The sequence below is a fragment of the Phyllosticta capitalensis genome, assembly GCF_038381095.1.
Source record: "Phyllosticta capitalensis strain CBS 128856 chromosome Unknown BKA78scaffold_7, whole genome shotgun sequence".
Classification (NCBI taxonomy): domain Eukaryota; kingdom Fungi; phylum Ascomycota; class Dothideomycetes; order Botryosphaeriales; family Phyllostictaceae; genus Phyllosticta; species Phyllosticta capitalensis.
In genome coordinates, this window is record NW_027117445.1 from 1,046,074 (window position 1) to 1,059,101 (window position 13,028).

The following is a 13,028-nucleotide window of genomic DNA, read 5'->3' on the forward strand; positions in this document are numbered from 1 at the left end:
TCACAGCCCTCCAGATCGCCGTGATTGATACAAGATGTCAGAGAGCGTGTTTGCAGTTTCGGGTACGTCCTCTGAACTGAAGTCACAACTAGTGGTGTTGACAGTGACAGTGTTCTTCATCGTCTTTCGAGAATGCCTCGAGACTGCCATCATTGTGTCGGTCTTGCTGGCGTTTTTGAAGCAGACCCTTGGAACAGAGACGGATAGGACGACTTACAGATCTCTTTTGCGACAGGTAAATCACCCAATTGATCCAAGAGGTTATGATTGACAATCATAGGTCTGGGCGGGTACAGCTCTTGGCTTGTTCATCTGCGTCTGCGTTGGAGCCGGCATGATTGCAGCGTGGTACACGGTCGGCAAGAACCATTTTGCCAAAACAGAGTACATCTGGGAAGGCACTTTCGGTCTGATTGCCTCCTTCATCATCTCCCTCATGGGTGCAGCTCTGCTCCGCGTCAACAAGATGCAAGACAAATGGCGGGTCAAGCTCGCCAAAGCCTTTGATGCAAGAAGGGCTTCTGCCGAGACTGGTCGCTCAAGCTTCAAGATGTGGTGTGAGAAATATGCCATGTTTCTCTTGCCTTTCGTTACAGTCTTGCGCGAGGGTCTAGAGGCGGTGGTCTATATTGGTGGTGTTGCTCTCTCTCTGCCTGCCGAGTCGTTCCCGTTGGCCGTCATATGTGGAATCGTGGCCGGCTGCGCCGTTGGATGGATTCTCTACCGGTTAGTGCATCATTGTCTGCTCAATACATACTAACGAGCGACAGGTCTGGAAACTCAACCTCGCTGCAACTTTTCCTCATCATTTCCACCTGCGCTCTGTACCTCGTCGCTGCTGGACTATTCTCCAAAGCTGTTTGGTACTTCGAGGCAGACAAGTGGAATAAAGCCATTGGTGGCGATGCAGCAGAAACAGGAGCTGGTGCAGGCTCGTATGACATCCGAAAGAGTGTCTGGCACGTCAACTGCTGCAGTCCCTACATCAACGGTGGCGGCGGATGGGGCGTCTTCAACTCCATCTTTGGCTGGCAAAACTCGGCAACCTACGGCTCCGTGGTATCGTACAACCTCTACTGGCTGGTCATCATCATATCCTTTGTTACGATGCGCTTCAAGGAGACGAAGGGACACTACCCGGGCTTCAAATCCAGCGCCAAGGCCAGCCAGGACAGTGGCTCCGATCACTTTGAGCGCAAGCAAGGCCTCGTCGAGGAGATGAACGAAAAGGGAACTGAAGCAGCTCCGCAAATCAAGGAGGTAGGCGTTTGATCCGATGTCGGCCACAAATTGACAAGATACTTTCGGACGGTGGCGGATACCTGACTCTGCGATGCAAGTCTTTTGGCTGGTGGTGTGACTGAATGACTTGTTCGTATCTGGAATTCTTTTGACGACGGGTAATGTGTTTTGATTAGTTGTCCTTCATGGACTTGTCGTGGGACGTATCTGACGAAGTGATCTGGATTCTTTGAGCGCATGGAAGTTGAGGAGCAGAATTCGATTTTGTCGTCTTTTCAAGACAGAAAAGCTCCATAGTGCCTGAATGTATCTCCTGATTGTATCTCTGTACAAACATTATCCAGATACTACGCAGATCACTGATATGAACTTCCCGCACACCCAATCAAATGGTGTTCTTCAAGCATGAATCGAAAGTAGGGCGGGGAGGTTTAACAACCAGCCAACCGGACCACACCTCGGACCTTTCACCCTTAAGAGTCGGGTTTCGGCTGGCCATTCTGCTCTCCAACGTCTAGAGCGACCAAGAAACGGCTGACACAGTTGTAAGCAGCCACAGTCGCGGTGATTTCCACAATCTCCTGATCGGAAAAGTGTTTCTTGAGCTTCTCAAAGACGGCATCTGGCACGGCCACATCGACCGTCGAAGCATCCGTGAACGCCATGACGAGACGGTACTTTTCCGGAAGCTTTGATGCAGATCCCAAGTCTTTATGCGTAGGAGGGGAATTCAAGATTTCCTGAATAGCTTCCTCGTTCAAGTCGCCAGCCTCGCGGAGAATAGGCGAGTGCGACTTCCATTCGTACCATGCCTTGTTGAGCACGGCGACACGGCTGATGGCCAATTCGCGGACGGAGGTGGGGAGCGAGGTACGCTGGCGGATGGCGCCTATGAAGGAATTCCTGGCAAAACTCAGCATCTTGCAACCCGTGCACGGATGGTGTGGCTGACCATCCATCTGCCACTGGGGGAGAATGGAGCAGAGCAAGGTCCAGTTTGATCAGGCCCTTCTCTCCGCGCCGCTCTTGGACGCGGCGGAGAACAGCCTGTTCGGCCGGGTCCTCGAACTTTGGGGGATTGGGGACGTATGGCAAGCGCATTATGGAGGATTGAAGAGAGAAAGGTGAAGAAAAAGCAAGTTGCAACGAGTTGGGGTTTTGATGGGACTGCAATGCCGCATAGCCGAAGGTGAGTCAAGGGACTTCGGGACTGTGGTGGAGGACCGTGGGAATTCTGGGGAAAGACAGGCGGGAGGCGGGGTGCTGGGTGACCGCCTTTGGGCGTGTACCCTTGTGCCCTTGTCGGCATTTTTGCAGAAGTCGTTTCATCCCGTCCTCCACCAACCATGGCCCCCGGCAAAGCGCCCGCTAGACTAAAGCAACCCTCCAAGTCCAAGAAGGAAGGCGGCCGTCCCGCCTCCAAGCAACAGGACAAAACAAAACACCAAGCGACGCCATCTGAAAAGCCCGGCGACCCTACTGCAACTGTTGCCCTCGGCTCGCTGCAAACTCTGCTCAACGTTTTTCGCAATGCTTTTTCTGAGCGTTTGGCTTCTGATGTCAAGCCGTTGCTGCAACAAGTGAAACAGCACCTTTTCAACAGGGAGTTCCTTGAAGCCTTTGGGAAGGATGAGTACCTCGAGGCATATGCGGTGCGTTGGAGCCCCAGTAGAGCGCTGGGCTACGCGCAAATTTTTCACGACCTTCATGACCGCATCATCGAGAAAGAGCCTGGGAAAACGACGGATCAATTCCGAGTAGTCTGCCTCGGTGGAGGCGCTGGCGCTGAGATTGTAGGCCTCGCTGGATTCTCCCAGCAATTCATGCAAGAGAACTTGTCGGAAGAGGTAAAAGAAGATGGCCCATCAAAATTGAGCGTGGATGTCACCGCTATTGATATCGCCAATTGGTCGCCCGTTGTCACAAGCCTCCAAAGCGCCATTACGAGTCCGCCTCCGCTTTCCAAATACGCGTCCGCGGCAGTGAAGGAAGCCAACAAGGAGCTGTTGGCACCAGAGGCTTTCCAGACGCGATTCGTCCAGCAAGACGTCCTCTCCATGACTCCCGAGCAACTCTCCGCAGAGCTCAAAGACGCGACTTTGGTGACCATCATGTTCACCCTGAACGAGCTCTACACGGCGTCCCTGGCAAAGACGCAGCGATTCCTGCTGATGCTGACCGAAGCCCTCCCCACCGGAGCACAGCTGCTCGTCGTCGACAGCCCCGGGAGCTACTCGACAGTCACACTCAACGGTGCGGAGAAGAAGTACCCCATGCATTGGATCCTGGACCACACGCTCCTGTCGACGACTCAGGGCCGCAAGTGGGAGAAGACGCTTGAGGACGAATCGCGCTGGTTCCGGCTGCCTGAGGGATTAAAGTATCCGATTGAGCTCGAGAATATGCGGTATCAGATTCACCTTTACAAGAGGCTGTCCCAAGCATCATCAGACTCATGAAGCTCGGCTTGGAACGCAAACAAGATCTTCTCTGGCGTTCGGTGTTTGTTTGCGACAAGGAAGAGGGCTGATTCACCTTTACAAGAGACTCCCCAAAGCATTGAACTCAAAAAGACGATGTTTTTGATATGCGCTGTTCGTTTGCAACAGACAAGAGGTGCCGTTTACCTCTGCTGGTTGATGGTGCAGAGCACAAGGCACAAGGCACCAGCCAGTCAACCCTCAGTCCAGTCATACCTAGCCACAACCGCAACTGCCGCTCGCTCCCCCTCCTCGGCCGACGTCGGACCCCGCGTTCCTGCATCTCGTCAATCTTTCACGATGATTCCGACGCCCACGTGCGCGCTCTGATAGGTCCCCCCGCTCAGCCTCAGCCGAACGCCCGAACCAAAACGCAATTCGCAACAACAATCAAGGACCGACGACGATGACGGCTTCCAAGGAACAACTTGCGCAATCGCGATCGAGCCTACCCAGACCTCCATCGTAACCTGACGAGGCGGTGCGAAGATGCGTCACGAGGCCTTGTTTACTCTCCGTTTGACGGCCAGGTAGGCACTCACCGCCTTACACGATCTTGCCGCGTTCACGATGCGCTTGTGGTCATACAAACGGCCAGCGGAGGGGTGGATGGGAGCGGCTTCCTGGCGTTTGGGGGAGTCAAGGGGGCTCAGCAGGCTACTTAGATGCGCTCAATCCCATGAACGATGCTTCTTCATCCACTCCTCCAGATCAGACTCAGACTCAGACACTCTTGATTTTCTCACACCGCAACGACTCTTGCCACTTGCACATTCAAAGCAACTTTGAACTTGTCCGCCTCGTCGAATCGGACATCATGGAACAGACGAGACAAAACGAACCCGCGCAGTCGTCCAGCATGCCTCCACCAACCCAAGAACACCCCCTGCCATGTGCCGATTCGACACCACGCCAGTCACGCTACCAGAGACTCATGGCGGCCTTGAGACCGCAGTCCAGCACCAACACACTCACGACCGTACCCTACACGAGCACTCCACAGACGCCAGCGCCAGCTCGACCTCGTTCAGCCGGCGCGGCGACAATCAACACCACCAACCACATGCACAACCTGCGCGCCCGCCTCCACCGTCTCATGCATCGCTCTGATCACCACCACCCGCGTCCGCACCATCAGAACCACCGCTTCTTCTCCTCCCTCTCCATCCCCCGCTCTCCGCACCACCACGCGAGCGCTTCTTCTCGCGCCCGCTCGCACTCACACGGCTCGTATGACGGAGCCGACTACGACCCTTACACCGTCCGCGGCATGACGCCGCCGCCCGCCGGCCCGCGCGACTTCGCCGCCACGAGCCAGCAGAGCAACGTCTGGCAGCGAGGCCAGCGACGCGAGAGGAGGCCCGAGCCGGATGACGGTGCGGGTTTCCGTGGCGCTGAAGCCGAGAGATGGCTTCGTCGCATGCGGGGGGATGTTGGTCAGAGGAGCCGCCGAGGAGGTCAGGGTTCGACATCAATGTCTACGTCCAGCGTCGGCAGGACCACGTCGACGATGACGAGTGAGGAGGAGGACGACGACGAGTTGGAGCTGATGGGATACCCGGGGATGCCCATGAACTACCACGGCTGCGGCAACGGCCACGGCCACGGCCACGGCTACCAAGACATGTGGCAAGTAGACGTGCATGCCTCCGGACGTGTGGTGGGAGCGCCGCCGCACCAGCGGTCGTCTTACAGGTTTCACGGGCCTCGTCCACCTTCTTCTCGCCATGGCAATCAGCGCAGCAGCCGTTCGCGGTCTGGTTCCACATCCATGCAGCAGCGGCCAGGGACGAGCTTCAACCTCAGCTTCAACCACGGGGCACCTCCTCCGTCTTCCAGGCATCGACGCAGTCGCAGCGTCATGGCAAGCCATGCAAGCTCCGACGCCCGATCCAGATCTGCCTCGTCGGTGTACTCGAGGGGCACGAACGACGACGACGCCTCCTCGTCTTCCTCTGCCCATGGCAGCGGCGACATTGACGAGGAAAAAGAAGACGAGGAAGACGCAGACCCAGACGTAGAGAACGACGAGGCCAGCGAAGCCGACGACGCGGGCGGCATCCCAACCCGTCCACGCCGCCCCAGCGCCAGCCGTTCGCACTCGCACGCCTCGTCGCTCGCGCTACGGCGCTGGGAGTCGTCGCACCCGGGCTCGCCGTACCCGTCGCCGTTCCGACCCGGTTTGGCCGCGTTGTCGCGGCCCCGTCCTGCTCAAACACAGCAGACGACGGAGCGGAAACGGCGGCAAAAGGGACGTTCAGGAGAGGGTTCGGAATCTGCTCCTGCTGTGTTAACGATCGGCGATGATGATGATGACGACGACGATGCGTATGCGAAGGCGCTCGCGGGTTCCGCAATGGCTTCTGCCTCTCAGCCGCTGTTGGTCAAGAGGTCCGTGTCGATGAAGTTGGGGGGTTGAGGAGACTGACGATTAGATGTGGGAGATCGAGTTAAACTGGCGACGAAGAACATCTTCTGCGGAGCACCGCAAGCAAACAGTTTGGGGAAGCATCGACGGAGAAACGCAGTTGTTAGAGCGCGGTTGCTGGTTTGGGTAGCGAAGGGCAGGAGGGAAGATGTCTCGCTGGGTAAGGGTCAGGTTCGACAGGGCGATGTCGAGATTGCAAGCAAGATGGAAACAACGAACCGCAAGGAGACTAAGATTGACGCGGAAAGAGAAAGCGAAGCAAAAATTGAGCTGCGCTTGAAGCTGAGGAACACGGCACAGAGGAATTGGCTTGGCTTGGCAGGAGGCGCTTTTTTGAGAAAGAGAACTTAACGATTGCAATGCCTTCCATCGAAAGAGATATTCAGCACGTGTGTCTTCGGGGCTAAAACAGGGGGCGTGCGCTTTCCTCAAGATAGCAGTCGGGCATCAGAATCGCTTTGCAGACGTTCATGGGATGTTCCGCTCGAAGAGCCTTCAAAGCCACTGTGAACTCGGATTTCTCAGCTGGTGATTCAGGTATCTCGCTGCTGCGGCTCAGCACTGTGGGGCCATTCGATATTCGAGCCTGAGAAATACAACGAGACCAGGGCAAAGGTATTGGGTGGGGGCTACTGCTGTTTTAGCTCACGTCGCTTCTTCATGGTTATCACAAGATGCGCAAAGCCACATTGTCATGATGGTTTGAATTATTCCGGCGCATCTAGACGCTGATGGTCTTGAAGACACTAAAAATTCGTCAGCAGGGAGCGATCGACAAGACATCAAGTGCACGTACCCAAATCCACTGCCTCCAGTCGCCATGACGGTACCCGGGATCTGCGGGTGCCAATGACCTTCCTTGACCTGCTCCATGTAATGCACAAACAACAGTTGAGGCGGCACGTCCTGGACGCCGCCAGTGTCCTTGCTCTCCTCATCATCCAACTCGACCGCCAAGTCCCACAGCGTAAGGGTGTTGTCTCCCGCGGCAACAAGAACGATGCTGTCGTCGGTCGGGTGCCACTCGACGCTGGTGATTTGCTCCTTGTGAAAGTCGAACGATGCCACAGGGCTGGGCTTGATCGCTGCGCCGCCAGTACCGGGCTTCCACTGGCGCAGGTCCCACACGGCCCAGTTTCCATCATCGGCACCAGACGCCAGCAAGTGCGCAGTCTGGTGAGACCAAGAGAGAACGTTGACGTCTGTTTTGCTAGCCTGGACGGTAATGACGGGCTTGCGAGACTTGGAGCGGACGTCCCATACGCGGACTGTACCGTCGTTACCAGCAGATGCAAAGACATTGCGCTCCGTTGGCGACCACTGCAGCTCCTCAACCGTCTGGGCATGGCCTGTGTAAGGGGTCGTGTCGGTGACGAAACCGCCGCCCTGAGTTCGCGTCGTGGCAAAGATCTTTCCACTAACGTCACCAGTCAGAACCTTGCCCTCGGGGACCAGTGGCGACCAGTCGACAGCGTATCCCTCATTCTTGCCGTGGGCGCGAATGGTGCAAGCGGGCTTGGATTGCTGCGGGGTAAGAGTTGCGCCTGGCGTGTCAAAGCTGGCAATGTGGGGCGTAATGTCGTGAATAAAGACTTGGCCAGACTCGGTCATGGTGGCCGTCAATGTTGTCGGCGGCTGGGCAGACGTGACTTGTGGGGACTGGTGGGCCCGTATCCGGTTCGTCGTCGAGGTCAGCGGGATGTTCTTGGTCTCCAGAATGGGATCGGACGATTCCTCGTCGTCGCTCTCCTCGTCTTCTTCTGCCTCCTTTTCCATGCGGCTCAGACTGCTCATCTTCATTACCATGAGCTGATTCTCCTTTTCGCGACCGCTTGCGGCTTGGGTTCCGGCCACTGCGTAAACGGTTGCGGGGTAGGATGTGCGGTTGTCACCAAGCTGATCGCGGACGATGTCGAAGGATAGACAGGGCCACGGAGCCTCGAGGGTGTGCAGCATTTCGTAGGTCGACAAGTCGGGAGACAGCGTCTCTCCAGCACTCAGCTTGTGGCGTCCGGGTATGAAGGTGCTTTGGTCGACTTCCATGGCGTCTGCGCAAAATATTTAGCACCGTAAAAGAGATTGGGAAGATGTTTGACGCACTCTCGCGCTCCTCTGCTTCGCGCTCCTCGTCTGGCCTGCCATCGACACCAGCCTCGAATATTTCGTCTTCGCTCTCGAATTCATCTTCAAACTCGTCTTCGAATTCGCCGGCCTCGTCGAGGTTCTGGGGGTCAACAGGGCGCTCGCCCTGCTTGAGGGTCTCGCGCTCGTCATCGGCGGGCTCGGCGGGGCGTTTGCTCATGGCGAAGTGGTTGGGTGACGGGCAGGGTTTATGTGCAGAGACAGCGTCACAACTTTTTTGTCGGAGTTGATGGATCCATGCGCCGACGGGGATTAGCCGACGATGTGCCGGACGAGCAGCGTGTCGCGGCGCGTGTTGACGAGCGGGGTCCAGTCCAGGTTCATGTTGGAGGCCAGGAGCGGGCAGGAAAGATGATGAAAAGCTTGAGATGGTGCTAGGGGGCTGAATTGAGTTTGCTCATCCAACCTTGCGATAGCTGTTGGCGCATGGCTGTTTCCGCCTTGGTCGGGGCAGCAGGTGGTGTTGTGACGGTTGACGGGTTGTTTACTGGGCCCTGGCAAGACTCTCAGTGCAATGAGTTGGTGTGATAGGCCTCTGGGATGTTTTCAGGCACAGAAGAGTGGTGGTTGGGCCGTCGTGTCGGCTGGGGATTGGCCTGCGAGAGCTAGTGTGCCTGAGGCTGGAAACAAGGACTGTGAGGGGGCTTGTGTTTGTTGCCCTCTTGGTCGTCGTGATGGATGGATGGCTGTCAGAGTGTCAAGGCAGGCTGTGGGGTCCCACTCTCGACAACTCCAGTCTCCTTCTGCCTGCCGCTCTGATCCCTTGCTCTCACAGCCTCAAATAGTCACTACTCTCCCACTCACCATCTCTCGTCTCCATCGACGCGTTGCCCGTCCGTTCTTCTCGTCGCAACGCGCGCGGCTACCGTACCCCAAACATCCCTCCACCCAGCAAACAACCTTCTCTCCCGCCCGGGCAAATCCCGCACATCCGCACATCACCTCTTCCCATCGCACCGTTGCACGACTCGCCGCCAGACGTCTGCTGCCCGCTCGTTGCCTTGCCGCCGCCGCCAGCTTGGGCCTGTTTGCCCATCGTCAGCACGGCTGATTCACTCCAGTCTCGCTCTGTCCACCAGACGATCCCATCGCCCAACAGCATGGACGCCCCAGCAGAGCCCGCCCACGAGCACCGCGACCCACTCGTCAATCCTCCGTCAGGGCCAGCGATCGATGCCGCCGACGAGAGCGCGAACAGCACCACCATCACTGCATCAACCTTCAACCAGATGCCAGAACTCCAACACCCCCAAGCCGCCTTTGGTGCAAGCTACGGTACCTCATCTCCCGAGCACCACCGCCCCTCGACCTCTCATTCAGACACGGGCTACAACCGCCCCTCGTACCTGTCTGACAACAACACCGCCGCGCACGGCTACCACCAGTACTCGTCCACCTCGGACCAAGACACTCCTCCACGCTATCCCCATCACAACAATAACAACGGTTACAACAACGGTCGTCCTCCGTCGCGGCCTTCGTCGAGACCCTCCTCGGGCCTGGCCTATCAACAATCCGACGGCGGTCGCTCCACATATCAAGACCAGAACCACAGAGGCTCGGGGCAGGCCATGGCCGAGCGCCAAAACACCAGTGTCGTCATCAAGGTTGGCATGGTCGGCGATGCGCAAATCGGCAAGACCAGCTTGATGGTCAAGTACGTCGAAGGCAGCTGGGATGAGGATTACATTCAGACACTGGGTACGTGCCACTCTTCTCCGGAAGCGCTTCTTGCTAACTTGCGGCAGGTGTGAATTTCATGGAAAAGACCATTTCCATTCGCAACACGGAAATCACCTTCTCGATATGGGATCTTGGTGGCCAGCGCGAGTTTGTCAACATGCTCCCGCTGGTTTGCAATGACGCCGTCGCTATCCTCTTCATGTTCGACCTCACGCGGAAAAGCACACTCAATTCCATAAAGGAGTGGTACAGGCAGGGGCGCGGCTTCAACAAGACGGCAATCCCGTTTCTCGTCGGCACGAAATACGACCACTTTGTCAATTTCCCGCGCGAAGAACAAGAGGAGATTTCCAACCAGGTTAGTGACTCACTTGGAATTTGCCAAGACCGACTCCAAACATTGTCTCGTATTTACTAACACGATGCAGGCTAAGCGCTTCGCAAAAGCAATGAAGGCTAGTCTCATCTTCAGCAGCACCAGCCACAGCATCAACGTTCAAAAGGTGCGTGTCTTTTCTTGCATCTAAATCACCACACGCTAACCCGCCTCCAGATTTTCAAAATCGTCCTCTCAAAAGCGTTCGATCTCAGATGCACAATTCCGGAAATCGAGAATGTGGGAGAGCCACTCCTTCTCTACCAAACCGTCGACCCTCGGGTAAACTAAACCGACTCCACGACACCAATCGCAAACCTCTTTTCCTTGTGTCACAAATGAAGCCTTCGCCGTCCAATGAGACTTTCCTATGCATGCAGTTCGGTGCAAACGGTAGTTATTTTCGTCGCTTCCTTCCCCTTCTTGATTCCCCTCCTTGTCCTTGGGCGAGTGTCACGCTGCATTCCCGGAAATCTCCTTTTTTCAACTCCGACAAACAACCAATTTTTGGCCGACCCCTTTTCCGGTGGGACACTCCCGATTTCAAACCGCGCAGACAGACGGATTCTTTACAAGAGAAGAGGAGGCGGCCGCAGCGGCATGTATCTGTTCAGTTGTACCAGTCGGAGCGCAGGACGGAAGAAGAAATTCAGTGAGCGCGGCGGTAGCAGGAGCAGAAGCAGAAGCAAAAGAAATCTTGTCGTCATCACTATCCATCTTTTGTAATCCCTCTCCCTTTTCTCATACTCCTATTTCCTTTTTGAACTCCACGCCATACCAACCAAACCGCACACTCTTGTGTCTGAACTCGCCCAAATTTGCTTGTCTCTTTCCTTTCCAGCCCATTACTACCGACCCTGGTGTCCCCCTTTCTTTGTTCCGCTCGCTACTCGTGTTTTGATTGGAAGAGAGGAACGATGGCGAAGGGTTGTATGAAGAAGAACGTCGATGTTGTATGAAACCAACCGGCCTCAATATGCCGCGGACGATGATGATGATCGGGTAGAGGATGGGAGAGTGTGTGGGTTTGGGTCCCGGGCTTGGGGGTGACACGATACCTGTAGACGGACGGTCCTGTCGTTGGTGCGTATGTGCGTGCGCCAGGAGGCGTAGGCGTAGGCGTAGTTTGAATTTGAATCGAGACGCCGCAGCCAATGAGGCTGCTGCTAATGAAAGAAGCCTCTTGATTCCACGCGTGTCATTGTTTCCTTTGCTCGCACCTTATCCGAAGACGGTAAAAACATATGACGGAAATCCGAATTGACATGGTGAGGACCGGGAAAAAGACGTCAAGACTTCATCAAGTCAGTCCGCCAACACCCTTTTTTTCTCGTCTCAAAAGTCAAAAACGCGTGCATACAGGGAGCAGCAGTCAAGCACCTACCTGTCCGAATCCAAATTCGAGCCTTGGACGTTGACACCTCCAGACAAATCAACCAGACTGACGGGAGTGATCAAATCAATGAGCAGTCGGCTACTTTTCTGTCTACCAAGGCACGAAGGAACAAGGGTGCAATTCGGCTTCACTGCCCTACGCTGCTGCTCTGCCTGCCCTGCCTGTCTGCCGCAGGCCCCCCCCCCCCCCCCCCCCCCCCACTGAGCGTCTTGTCCCCCAAGCTTCAAGAACATGGTGGCGATTGTGGCAGTTGAGGCCTTGCCACATTGACATAAGTAACGAAAAGGGGGCAGGAGGGCCACGTACATGTGCGTATCGAGGTACGTAGGTGCTCTCATCTCCTTCTCATCTCTCCCTCTTCTCAACCAACAGCAACGACACTCCTCCATTGCCTGGCTTCAGTGTGGAGGAGGCGCTTCATACGACGCGTCGTCCTTCGCGCTAGTTCCACATGCATGCATCGGGAAGAAAGCGGTGGACGGTGGATGGTGGATGGTGAAAGTTTGAGACTTTCTCTATTGCATGTTGTTTACGCCGCATGCCACACGAAAACACCCGTCCAAGGCATGTCAGTAGTAGCAAAAGGCATGCATGGCACAAGAATCCGGGACCGCGAGGCCCGGTACCTAGCAAAAGTCGTGCGTGGCACACGACACGTAACTACGACTACTCCCTGTAGGCAACTCGACGCAAAGGAGCACTTGGGGGTGTGAATTATCCCAACATGGAAAAAGCCGAAGGAGGCCGCTTGAATGCTCCCTGGACGCCACGCCACGCCTCTTTTGAGATGGAGACTTTGGCATGCATTCCGTGGTTGCTCTGTTGAAATTTGAAAACTCTCTGGTCACTCTGGCTCGGTTTCTTTTCCTCCTGTGTGTGACACGATGTTTGCTACCACCAGGCCTCGGAAATGTCCATGTAGGTAGAAAAGCATGCGGATGGGGAGCAGTCGTCGTAACTGTCTGCTACGAATTTTGCTCTCAACAACCACGCATCGCTCGTCTTCATCCGACGACAGCCGTCTTACCAACCACCAACCGACAGTCCAGTCAACTCACATCACGCAAACCAAGCAGCAAAAAGTGTTAAGAAGTAAAGGTGGCCTAGCCGCCCCCCGTCCGTCCAACGGCAACAGGGGCGGCGCCAATGCATCCATACAAAACGTATCTGATCTGGTTCGGGGGGGATATCCTGCTGCTGCTGCTGCTGCTGCTGCTCCAAGAGAGGAATGGAAAGCCGATTGTGGAAGAAGGAGGTTGTGGTAGGAGTGTAGGAAAAAGG

At 55.9% G+C, this 13,028-nt stretch overlaps 7 protein-coding genes across 7 annotated transcripts; 5 read left to right on the top strand and 2 right to left on the bottom strand.

Annotated features, from left to right (window-relative positions):
- The first annotated feature begins 7 nt into the window (after nt 1–7).
- Nucleotides 8–1,463, top strand: BKA78DRAFT_381118 (high-affinity iron transporter FtrA). Its single transcript, XM_066892991.1, has 3 exons — nt 8–235; nt 281–726; nt 771–1,463. Exons 1-3 carry the CDS (start codon nt 35–37, stop codon nt 1,270–1,272), a joined length of 1,149 nt encoding a protein of 382 aa, XP_066742639.1. The 5' UTR covers nt 8–34; the 3' UTR covers nt 1,273–1,463.
- On the bottom strand, nt 1,464–2,468 carry BKA78DRAFT_318718 (4-carboxymuconolactone decarboxylase-like protein). The gene is made up of 2 exons (XM_066888805.1): nt 2,195–2,468; nt 1,464–2,145 (listed from the first exon to the last, which is right to left on the bottom strand). Exons 1-2 carry the CDS (start codon nt 2,341–2,343, stop codon nt 1,716–1,718), a joined length of 579 nt encoding a protein of 192 aa, XP_066742640.1. The 5' UTR covers nt 2,344–2,468; the 3' UTR covers nt 1,464–1,715.
- A 120-nt stretch (nt 2,469–2,588) lies between these two features.
- BKA78DRAFT_297130 (uncharacterized protein) lies at nt 2,589–3,701 on the top strand (the record flags this gene model as incomplete). Its single annotated transcript, XM_066886722.1, has 1 exon — nt 2,589–3,701. The coding sequence occupies one exon, from the start codon at nt 2,589–2,591 to the stop codon at nt 3,699–3,701; it is 1,113 nt and encodes a 370-aa protein (XP_066742641.1).
- Nucleotides 3,702–4,203: 502 nt separating this feature from the next.
- On the top strand, nt 4,204–6,506 carry BKA78DRAFT_372683 (uncharacterized protein). Its single transcript, XM_066892748.1, has one exon. It carries the CDS (start codon nt 4,402–4,404, stop codon nt 6,139–6,141), a length of 1,740 nt encoding a protein of 579 aa, XP_066742642.1. The 5' UTR covers nt 4,204–4,401; the 3' UTR covers nt 6,142–6,506.
- A 289-nt stretch (nt 6,507–6,795) lies between these two features.
- Nucleotides 6,796–8,452, bottom strand: BKA78DRAFT_253504 (glutamate-rich WD repeat-containing protein-like protein 1; the record flags this gene model as incomplete). The annotated part of the gene is made up of 2 exons (XM_066884827.1): nt 6,796–8,198; nt 8,251–8,452. The coding sequence occupies 2 exons, from the start codon at nt 8,450–8,452 to the stop codon at nt 6,796–6,798; spliced, it is 1,605 nt and encodes a 534-aa protein (XP_066742643.1).
- A 1,069-nt stretch (nt 8,453–9,521) lies between these two features.
- BKA78DRAFT_253109 (P-loop containing nucleoside triphosphate hydrolase protein) lies at nt 9,522–10,642 on the top strand (the record flags this gene model as incomplete). The annotated part of the gene is made up of 4 exons (XM_066884789.1): nt 9,522–9,993; nt 10,041–10,333; nt 10,404–10,478; nt 10,529–10,642. 4 exons carry the CDS (start codon nt 9,522–9,524, stop codon nt 10,640–10,642), a joined length of 954 nt encoding a protein of 317 aa, XP_066742644.1.
- Nucleotides 10,643–12,264: 1,622 nt separating this feature from the next.
- On the top strand, nt 12,265–13,023 carry BKA78DRAFT_318725 (uncharacterized protein). Its single transcript, XM_066888806.1, has one exon. It carries the CDS (start codon nt 12,680–12,682, stop codon nt 13,010–13,012), a length of 333 nt encoding a protein of 110 aa, XP_066742645.1. The 5' UTR covers nt 12,265–12,679; the 3' UTR covers nt 13,013–13,023.
- The last annotated feature ends 5 nt before the right edge of the window (nt 13,024–13,028 follow it).

What these genes read in the sequence shown, in the direction of transcription:
- BKA78DRAFT_381118 (XM_066892991.1), top strand. Translation starts at nt 35, where the DNA reads ATGTCAGAGAGCGTGTTTGCAGTTTCGGGTACGTCCTCTGAACTGAAG. An exon ending in ACAGATCTCTTTTGCGACAG is followed by an intron (nt 236 to 280) that starts GTAAATCACCCA and finishes TGACAATCATAG; the next exon opens with GTCTGGGCGGGTACAGCTCT. An exon ending in GTTGGATGGATTCTCTACCG is followed by an intron (nt 727 to 770) that starts GTTAGTGCATCA and finishes AACGAGCGACAG; the next exon opens with GTCTGGAAACTCAACCTCGC.
- BKA78DRAFT_318725 (XM_066888806.1), top strand. Translation starts at nt 12,680, where the DNA reads ATGCGGATGGGGAGCAGTCGTCGTAACTGTCTGCTACGAATTTTGCTC.
- BKA78DRAFT_372683 (XM_066892748.1), top strand. Translation starts at nt 4,402, where the DNA reads ATGAACGATGCTTCTTCATCCACTCCTCCAGATCAGACTCAGACTCAG.
- BKA78DRAFT_318718 (XM_066888805.1), bottom strand. Translation starts at nt 2,343, where the DNA reads ATGCGCTTGCCATACGTCCCCAATCCCCCAAAGTTCGAGGACCCGGCC. An exon ending in CCCCCAGTGGCAGATGGATG is followed by an intron (nt 2,146 to 2,194) that starts GTCAGCCACACC and finishes GAGTTTTGCCAG; the next exon opens with GAATTCCTTCATAGGCGCCA.